This window comes from Gastrolobium bilobum, unplaced genomic scaffold (assembly GCF_033153095.1).
Source record: "Gastrolobium bilobum isolate Gb01-03AN ecotype WA unplaced genomic scaffold, APGP_CSIRO_Gbil_v1 utg19765, whole genome shotgun sequence".
In the NCBI taxonomy this organism is placed as follows: domain Eukaryota; kingdom Viridiplantae; phylum Streptophyta; class Magnoliopsida; order Fabales; family Fabaceae; genus Gastrolobium; species Gastrolobium bilobum.
Window position 1 is genome coordinate 74,460 of NW_026897847.1, and position 11,514 is coordinate 85,973.

At 31.8% G+C, this 11,514-nt stretch overlaps 1 protein-coding gene across 1 annotated transcript; it reads left to right on the plus strand.

Moving 5' to 3' along the window:
• Positions 1 to 2,146: 2,146 nt before the first annotated feature.
• LOC133310807 (protein GLUTAMINE DUMPER 6-like) lies at positions 2,147 to 2,491 on the plus strand. The gene has a single exon (XM_061511796.1). It carries the CDS (start codon positions 2,147 to 2,149, stop codon positions 2,489 to 2,491), a length of 345 nt encoding a protein of 114 aa, XP_061367780.1.
• The last annotated feature ends 9,023 nt before the right edge of the window (positions 2,492 to 11,514 follow it).

Genomic DNA, 11,514 nt, shown 5'->3' on the forward strand with positions numbered 1-11,514 from the left:
AATTTTAAGTAGGGGGTAAATGATTAAGAATTTTGGAGAGAAGGTTAAGTGATTTTGAGAAAACTTGCAATGTTTTTTTTTTGAAGTTTTCCCTAAGAATTAACCCTTATATATATATATATATATATATATATATATATATATATATATATATATATATGTTCGGTAATATTTTTTTCATTTAACATGAAAAAAGTTTTTTTTTCCTATACTAACAAAAAAATTGAGCCCTCAAGTTAAAGAAAAATAAAAGAAAAAAAATTGTAAGTACATCTTATATCTCTCTGATATGAATTATCTCCTACAATCGGAAAAAACAATTTCCCATATATGTTCTCTTAAAACCTAATGTCTCCAAGTACGCGCATCCCCTTTGATTCTCTGATCTGCCAATCCATGCGGTTATTTCTTCTTCCATAAACACCGTAAGTCTATAGATACTATAGCAACCTTGATTATAGCAACCTTCGTCCATCATGATCAAACAAATGTACCATTTTCGAGGTAACAAAATTAAATTTGATAGAATTGCGGAAAAAATTGAATTATATTGAAATTGTTTTCTAAAATTGTTGGGAGGAAATGGGAACAGAGAATGTTTGGGAGTTGGACCACTTCATCGACGTTGTTTTATTAAATTCTTATGGCATCATTTTCATTTTGCTGGAAATCTTAGCCAAACACACACAGATATACATACCAACATTATATAAACATGCTCTGTTTACGTCAATTAACTGGCACATCAGAAGCCGACACTTCCATGGCTGCATAACTTTTTCAGTATCTATTACATTGCACCTAAAAAACAAAATTGATTTATTCCAAAAGTAGAAAAACCAGTGCCTTGGCTACTTGTCTTACTAAGTATGTCTATAAGAGATCAGAAGTATTTGGGAAAAGTGTGTATCATTTTAAAGGAAATAAAGTTGTGTCATAGAGAAAAAGATAGATAAAGGAAGAGAGAGTTAACAAAAAAATATAAAAGTGTGGGTCTCATCTCTTTGTGAGAGTGAAAAAATATAAATTATGTCATCTAAAAGGATAAACATTTTTCCCTAAGTATTTTTTAAAAAATTCAAATTGGGGTTATGACTGAATAGGTGGTATATAGATCACATATTGCTAGAATTCAGTTCACATGGTTGCTGCAACCCGTAATTGCTTATGGATCTTGTGGATGAGAAAAAGAGGAAAATAGGAAAAGCTTTGTACGCTACATTAATTAGTTTTTTTTTTTTTTCCACCGATTCATGGATTAGTCAATTATTTTGGTTCGAGCTGCATTGGACGATAAATGTGGCAAAACTTTCTGTATCAAATTTTAAATACAATTGCATACCAAGAATTTTTTTTTTTTTATATACCAACTCTAATTATTTTTTTGAGGATAGTAGGCCTCCTAGTATACTAACCCTGATCCCAATTCCTCGCATTCTTCCAAAAATCTATTTGGTGAGAATCAAATGCAGGTTCTCTCCCCACTTATTCAGCATATATTTTCAAGGTGGATATTAGTTCCCGATTCAATTGCATAACCCAACCGAAAGATATTTTCCTTTTGCCCCTCCAGATTCATCAGTGTTTGCTAAATTAGAAACAGCTGGAGTTAGGCAAGATGTCTTGTTCATCTAGTAAAGGGAAACAGATGGAAGGAAGGTTGATATCTATCATTTCCACCTAATAGCTAGAGACTCCCAGAGATGAGAAATTTCTTACATGCATCTTTCCATATTTTGGCTAGAGAAGCCGATGCATTTTGCATATGAACAATTATAAAACAAATTTTTAGGCCAGCATGTTGTTTTGTAAATCAGAAACTGGGAAAAATTATAAAGTCAACAAACATTGATTTCAGAAAATAAAATAATCTGTTAATTTTGAAAAACAGGAGTAGTATTAATGCAGTTTCTTAGTGCTTATATCATATTAGGCACTTTTGAGGTCTGAAATCATTAATATTTTGCACTTTTGACATCCTCATGAAGCATCTGGCCAAGCATAAAAAGGAATCTTCCTCAATCCCAAAAGGGTGCTTTCGTAAATTAAAATGTGCCAATATTACTATAAATTCAGGTACTACCACCTCACTTCATTTCACTATAATTGCACCAACACTACCCCTATAGAAAGATATTGAAGAAAGATGAGGCCAATAAACAGTTCATCATCACCAAGTGGTATTAGTATATGGAAGTCTCCAATTCCTTATCTCTTTGGTGGCTTAGCTCTATTGCTGATACTGATTTCTGTGGCATTGGTGATCCTTTTTTGCTCCTACAAAAAGCATGCTTCTCAGTTGTCAACTGAAGGTGAAGACATCAAATTACAAGTAATGCCCAAGAACATAGAGATTGAGTCAGAGCCCAAGATACTTGTGACCATGGCAGGGGATGACAAACCCACATACCTGGCTAAACCAATCACTTCTTCCACTCACTGCACCTGTGAAGTTGAATCAACAACCCCTTCATCAAGTTCCTGCAAGTGAGCAAAGTTAACCAATTGGCTTGCTAGAATCAACATAGTTTTGCTATATAGTGGTTCTTCCTTTTCTTTTTCTAGTTGTTTTAGGTGCACCGAATATGTAAATTGATTATGACTATGAATGAGTCTTTGTGGATTTTTGTTTCATAATGAAGAATTATGGTGTAGACTTATTATATATATTTACTTTGCTACTAATTGTACTTGTCATTTATTTTACCAAATCCTTTCCAATATTTAGTGTATGGTTCCACCCTAAGTTGCATGGATATGGGTATATGAGTATCGGAATATGACAAAATTCCTGAAAAATAAGAAACGGATATGAAATGTTATTTTATAGATAAACATAAAAAAAAAACATAAACAATAAAGAAATTAAATCATAAGATAAATATAATTTTCTTATTGTTTTGATTCCAATATTTCAACAAAATTCCATAATAGCAAATCAAACAACTTAACAACAAAACTTAGTATTTAATTAGTATAAATTGATAATTTGTACTTGAGTGGTATCGGATACGTGTTTATTAAATGAGGATTGGGTATATTCATGTGAACCAAACAAGTACCGATATTAAATACATATTTGATGCAGATAGTACCAATGGATCATAGGTTCCACTTGTTTCTCTGTTGAATTATGATTAAAGCATATACAAAAAGAGACTATTTGAGCCTTCAGGGGATGTCATCAAGCCCTCTCAACAAGAGAGTGTATCTGGACGCAAAGGCCAGAAAAATGAAGTGGGGCATATCAATGACCAATAGAAATAATATTTAGTGCTCTGTTCAGTACGATTTTAAATTTTGTTTGCAGTATTTAATATTTTTATATTTATCTTTTTTTTCATTGGATCTTATATATAATAATTTAATATGAGAGAATTTATTTCATATTTGAGATTAAGATTACATTGTGATTACTAAATTAAAAAAAAAATGCAGATAAACATGGCTAATATGGTTGCAAAAACTTCTCAAATTAAAATATTTTTGTGAGACGATGAAGAGGCTCAAACTGAAATCAAAACAATCCGATCCATTATTACTTTTGACACCGATTAGTATCTATTAAATTTTTTTTTACTACAAGCATAAATCTCAAAGGTGATATATTTGATAGCGGAATGTGACTTAATGATTAGGTCAGGTTCGATATTTTTACGAAATCGAATTAATCGAGTTCATTATGACTTTTAACACATTGATATTGAAAAAAAAAAATATTACAATCATAAATCTCAAAGGAAACATATGAGCGTGTCTTATGGCATGTTTGATGCACAATATATAATAAGATCTGATTGTATAAGACTTCATTAAATTTTAATACTATCCAGCATTTGGCATAATATTGTATAAGATAATATATTGTATAAGATAATATCATCAAGTGTTTGGTAATGCATTTTACAATACTAAATAGGATAAAAATATTCTCTAATAAAAAATTTATATAATTCTTCCAAATATGTCATATGATATTAATTTTTATAAAAAATATATTAATTTTTATAAAAATATATTATTTTTTATAAAAATATATTAATTTTATTAAAAATAATAATCTTTAATATTTTATAATTAATATATTGAAAAATTAATTTTTACTTTAATATATTAAAATTAAAATAATATATTAATTCTTGATAATTGCACTGGTCAGCGATGATTAATATGTAACATTCCCGTCTCGAGCCGGTTCAATTAACATGCATATGATACAAACAGAAACAGCGAAAGACTTAACTTACGAAAATACGGGTTAACTTTTTCATTTTCTCATTAGGCGTAAACGAAAATCGGACAGAGTAACCTCTGTAAATCGGACAACTGAAGATTTTCCCATCCCACTCTCAAGAATTCCTGATAGACAGTTTGAACAACATCTATATCCAGAAGTACCAGTCATGCAAATATACTCAGATATCCATCTATGGGTGCATGCAAAACTTGGCTCCGTGCCACTAATCTAATAGCATGAAATCCAATACATAACATAATTGAATACTACCTAGTCATATCAACATGCCTGAATACATAAATATACATGCATCAAACTGAAAGACATGTACAAGACATATACAGGCCATATACAAGGTGACAGATCATACATCAAGATCCCCAAAATAACTGAAAATACTAATACACTAATACACTCCAAAAAAGGTAGTAGCCTACAGCCACTCAAAATCCGATCTGTCAATTGTCTCAGCCACGTGTCGCGTCTCTGCCTAGTGAGGACTCACCGGGAATCTGGGCACCTGAAAATATGTCCCCAAAGAGGGGTGAGATTACAAATCTCAATAAGCTCCAGGTTTATAGAGAATTCTCCATACCCCTGGCTCACTCCTGCATGAAAGTCAGATACAGATTATACAAATGCATTTATAACAGATATCATAATAGAACAAAGCATATTTCATATCATATCATATCAGAGACGTGCGCCGTCAATCCCAAGGGAGGACCCCAAGCGGAAATCAACGCACGTGTTCCCAATAGAACAAAGCCTATATCCTATCATATCATATCAGAGGTGTGCGCCGTCATTCCCAAGGGAGGACCCCAAGCGGAAATCAACGCACGCGTTCCCAAGGGAGGACCCTAAGCAGAACCAGAACATGTCAAAGGTGTACATCGTCAATCTCAGGGAAGCCCCAAGAGTACATCATCATTACAGAAATCATATCAGAACAAGTCATATCATATTATCAAATAGCTCTATATGAATGCATCTATACAAAGCATCATAACAACAGTCATACAGTCCAACCATAGTTCAATAACCATGGTGGAGCACTCAAGCAGGAAAAGACTCTTTAAACATAGAGCTTACCTCTTGAAGCTTTTCAAATTCGCTTACTTGTGGCACAAGTTACTTATACCGCTTCAACAGGATTCAGACCCTTTTCAGTCCCTAGGCACACCTAGAGAAAGAATCCAAAATACAAATCAATAAAATGCTATCATGCCTAGATTTTACATAAGGCATACATTCTATCGCTTATTTTCGTTTCTTTATATTTTTGCCAATCCTATGTCAATACACAAGTCTAGACCATTTTATACTCGTTAGCGTTCTTTAATTTAATCAAATGTTCACTCGAGCATTTTCCACATAATTCATGCCATTTTCTTTAAAAGGTCGTGGACCTACACTTAGGAAATCAAGATATTTTTCCATAATTTCTTTTTAAACCATTTCACTTCATAATCTTATTAATTTCATGTATTGAAAACTCAACACCTTAACAAAATAAAACATAATCTAATCATCCTCAATTTACCCTATAAGGCCGAAATCCATAAAGGAGAAGCCAAGGGTTTCTTTCTTTTTCATCTATTTTCTTCACTTACAAAATAACTCACATATACCTAAGCCTATATAGGTATATTGTCACAAGGTATTCGACTAATTTTTTTGAACATAAACACCCCTCCAAAGCCCGTCACGGCCGAACTCATAAGGGCATATTTCATAAGATTTTTCCCCACTTTTGCATTCTTAGCTAACTCATCAATTTTCCACTTCCTCTAACATATTACTCTTCCTAAAACATACAATAAAATTTTTGCACAACATCCTCCCCATTATCTATGATGGCCGAAGCATAAAGGGCATTTCACCATGGGATTTTTTTTCCAATTTTATACATGTTCACAAGCTTATTTCGCATTCCAATATTTAACACACCAATAATCTATCATCAATTCAATTTTAAACTATATTTATTTCCCACCAACATGCTCATAGTTTTTCAAGACTTAAATCACAAGACTAAAATCATAGGGTTAGAGTTTTGTTACCTCTAATCAACTACCCAAAGCCTAGAAGACATCCATCAAGCAAAGCTCCAAGAAAAGCTCCATTTTTTTCCCTTGATGAATAGTAGCTCGAAATGGGGGGAGAAAGAACTTTTCACACACTCAACTATAGCTCAAATTGATCGGTGGAATGGATTCATTGGACTTTTTCCTATGATTTTAATGTATGGATCAAAGGATTTGGATGAGTATTTAGGGAGAAATCAAGGAAAAACCAAACAAAAAACCCTAGCCCCTTCCATGGTAGAGAGCTCGACCAAGAAGAGAGAGAAGGGAGAATTTGTTGCGTGAATAGTGTTTCACTTAAGTGACTAGGCTATATAGACCCATGTGACCTTTTAACGGATGTTTTTCTTTCGCACATTTTATCTTAAACTAATCCCGAACTGACTTAACGCTACAGACATATTTTTATTTTTTTGAACTCATTTACATTAATTTTTATTTCCCAGGGAACAATATTCAAAATTCACAGTATGTTTTCTGCATCGTTTTTGACGAAATGCACTGTGTATCACTAATTGTGCTTCGTTTTCTTACGAAACTTAAAACTTATGAACTTATCATTCTTGGGCCTATTTTGACTTGCTTGGCATATATTGGACTTTCTTATTCTTATTTTATCAAATATTTGCTCTGGACTCTACCGGTTGCTTAAACAGCAGTACAAAATACCCGGTAGAAACACTATTCATGAGATTTTCACGGAAAGTGCCAGACTATATAATTTTTCGTTCTGAACTCATATTTGGCGTCAGAATTGTCAAATTATGTCTCAAAAATCATTTTGCTCATTTAAGCTCTACTGGTTAATTAACAAGCCTGCAAATTATCCGGCAGAACGCACTGTTCATAACCCAGTCATGATTACAATCAAAATACTCGAAATAACACTCTGAGTCTAATTATGGCATTTAAATCCTTAAATTAAATCTCTAATTAAGATTTACCAGTTAGGGTCATTATATAATACATCAACCCCTTATCAGGCCTGATCTCATCCCTTTAGGGTCTGTTTGGTGTGATGTATAAGGCTTGATAGTATAAGCTTATACTATATGTTATGACATTTTTAGTTATTTGGTGCGACCATCGTATAGTATAAGCTTATACAGCAGAATCCTTTTATACATCAAAATGATGTATAACTTAATCAGGCCTAGAAGGGTAGGATTAAGCATGATAAGGGGTTGATGTATTAACCAATACAATTATCAAGAATTAATATATTATTTTAATATTAATATATTAAAATAAAGAACAATTTTTCAGTATATAATATTTTAAAATATTGGAGATTTTTATTTTTATAAAATTTAATATATTTTTTGGACACACTAATATATTTGGAAGAAATATGTAAATTCATTATTAAAAGGTATTTTTGACAAAAATATTTATTTTTAACCTATCTAGTATTATACAGTGTATTACCAAACATTAGATGATATTATCTTATACAATATATTATTTTATACAATGTCATACTAAATGCTGGATAGTATTAAAATTTAATCAGGTCTTATACAATCATGTCTTATACTATCAGGCTTTATCCTATATTATGTACCAAACATGTCCTTAAGTTGAATTAAGTTATACATTATTTTGATGTATTAAAGAATTCTGCTGTATAAATATTACATGATGGTCACACCAAATAACTAAAAGTGTCTAACATGTAGTATAAATTTATACTATCAGACTTTATACATTACACAAAACAATGGTAAGGTTGGATAAACTTATGTTCTCGAAACCTCCATAATGGATTAGTCTTACCCACCACCGTTTAATACACCCTTATTCATTTGAGGAGCTAGCTTTCCGAAAATAAAATGATTGTGTGGGGATACATCAGGAAAAAATAAAAAAAATTACAACTACAATTGTGATTGCAGACCACAATTTAAAACTTTGATTGAGAAAAAAAGTGAGAGAAGAATCTTTTGTGAACTGATGGTCAAATAAATCATCGGCTAGCATTGTGGGTCATAAAGCCCATCAAAGTCTCAAAGGAAAGTGGTATATTGTGGTTGACAGAGCATCTTGACATGTGGATGTGAAACCCTTTTGTGTTTCTGTAACGTGGCCTTCACTTTGTAACAAAGAGCCAAAAAAAAATAGCCATTACTGGTCAAATCGAACTGTGCAGCGGCGAAACGCACTAGTTTTTGTTTAGAAAATGATTTTTGTTCTCGATTTTGCTTATGAAAATGCGGCGCCACGAAAATGTTAGAGGCCAAAAAAATAATTTTATTTTGGGTGGCGTCAATGAATGTTTACATAAAAGTTATGAAACTATTATGGATCCATAAAATTTATAGGCACGCATATGAAATCCTAATATTTTTTCTCTTGTCGTATACACACACTACTATGGTCATCTTATTCGTAAATACCATCAGTCCAAGATCTAACATCAACCTTTGATCTACCCGGATCAAACAGGAACATCATTTGAATTTTGAAACATAATACTGTATAAGTGACATTTTTAAGGTTCCAATCTTTTTTTTTTTTTTTTGATAGACAAGGTTCCAATCTTTACTCCCTCTTAAGAGTGCATTTTGCTTAATTATCATTACACTTAATCGCGTGTGGGTGAGGGTGACACTTTATAATTTTGCCTTAGCCGTTAGATATACATAACCAATACATAGATATTTATAGCTTATATATTTTAAATTTGTGTATCAATACAAATGAGATAGTACAATGAATATATAAATAATAATATTTTGTTGTCTTTGTCGGATTTGACTCCTATCTTTAAAGAGAGAGAAAAAAAAGTTACCATTATTAATGAGAAAATCAATAGTTTATATCATATATATATATATATATATATATATATATATATATATATATATATATATATATATATAAATCAGGACTCTTTATTTTAATGTGAATCTCACAATTTAGAAGAGACAAATCCATATTCACAGTGACTAATCCTAACTTATAAAATATTAATTAATATCTTTATTTTAAATTAAGATTTGTGTAAGGATAATATATATATATATATATATATATATATATATATTAATTTTATGTCTTAGCCGTGTTGTATTCTATAATTTTTAAAATTTATCATATCTATGTATTTATGCCATGTTGTATAATATCCCGTGTATCCGTATTTTTTTAAAAATATGGAAATGGCTAAAAGAAATTAAATCTTAGAAAAAGAAAAAGCAACATGTTTAAGAAACTTTTTTGAGTAATGGGAGACATTGGTGACAGTTTGTCAAATAGCCCATTGCCAAAAGGATCCTAGAAGGTGTTGAAGTTGGATCCTAGATAAATATATCCTAAGGATATTCGAGGTGTGCTAAAGATGTTAACACTTCCCATTACATATTCGAGGTGTGCTAAAGATGTTAACACTTCCCATTTCATGACTTGGACTAAACACACCACGTACATTGTGGAGTGCGGAGGAGCAAGTGGGAGTAATTGTTTTTTAAGTGCACGAGTACAAGTGTCATAGTAACTCCATCTGGCCCTAACAAAAAGCAGCTATGATGATATTATTGTTGGTTACCCAAAGGTCGAAAGTTACTTTTGTAGGGTTTAAGAAATTTGGGGTTCAACAAATTCTAATTTTCACTTTTGATATTCTAGAATTTTTCCTCCTCCCCTATATATACTTGTGGTGTGTAAAGGTGAGGAGGTTGGGCCGTTAGTGATTTTGAGAAAATCGTAGAGCTTTGTATTAGAGAGCACCTCTGGAGAGAAGTTTAAGAGAGACATCTCTAGGAAAGTTTTGAATACCACCATTATAGGTTAGGTTTGAGTGTACCACCATTATTGGTGAAGTTTGATATCTTGTATTCATTACTCTCATAGTGGAAGTTTGATTCTCGACTACTGTACCGTGAATTTTTTTATGAATTCACATTGATTCCACGTTAAACATCTTGAATGTGTTCTTCTCTGTCTTTCTCCTCTGCATTTTCTGTTTCTGCTGCTTTGGCCGATCTGGTGATTCAGGCCGACCACTGATTGTGACTGCCAAGCTTCGAGCTCAACGTTTGACTTGTGATACGCTTCCGTGTTGAGTTTGAGGGAACTGAGTTCCCAACAATTAATCACGTGGATAAATTGATATGAGATTATTATAAATTAATTATTGATTTTGAATTCGAGCCCTGAGTAAGTAATTGTGTAAAAGATTAAGGAAAATTTTGTAGTCGTTATAATTCGATCCAACATACTTAGATTAGTCAATTAATTAACGAAATAGTAAAGAAATCTAAAAAAAGAAAGTGATGATCATGATGCACTACAGTAAAATAATTAATCAGGAACAAAAAATATGTTATTATTTTTAGAAATTAGTTGCTAAAATAATTAATGATCGAATTAGCGACCGATACACTACAGTGGTTAAATCTCTCCTTATTTAGTGGTAGATTTTTTTACACCAGACATTTAACCTAAAAGTTTAAGTTGTTAAATGATAATATATCAATTGTTTTTGCATTATATTTTTCTAACACTCTCAAGAGGGTTTTGGGCTTCAAACATGGATATCGAGGGGTCTATTTTTTTTATTCTACCGTATGCGGATTTAATTCCACTAGGAAGCGGAGGTGATGAGTGTGGAACTTGTGACCCATTGTCACAGAAGCTCAGATATTATACAAAGCAATCATCTCACCTAAAAGATTAAGCTATTAAGTAAAGGTTAATCAATAATTTTTATATTATATGCCTCTATTTTTTTTCTCCACTACGGGATGGATTTTTTTGTAGCATTAGTTTCTTTTGAATTAACACGTACTTTTCATGTTTTCGAAAATGAGTCTTTAAACAATTGGATGAAGAACAAAACATTAGTGAATAAAGCTGTAGTTGGATGAAGAAGAACGCAACAGAAGACACAAAGGGAAGGACACAAGAAAGAAGAAGAAAGCTAGAGATGATTGGGACAAAAGTGATGATTCAATGATTTTATTTATTTATTTTTGAAATTCAAAAGTAAATGTGAATAGTGGATTAAGTGCCTATTTAGCGGTTCTTATTTTTAACTTTTCCTCTCCTTATAAGCAAAAATTGAGGATGTGTTTGGGAGTTTGGAGGTGTAACACCACCTATGCATCCAGTTTGTTAACATTACATATGATATTAAGCGCAGTTATAATCACAATAATTGAATTAAAATTAGAGATAAAATTTTTC

Coding starts and splice junctions, on each gene's coding strand:
- LOC133310807 (XM_061511796.1), top strand. CDS start 2,147: ATGAGGCCAATAAACAGTTCATCATCACCAAGTGGTATTAGTATATGG.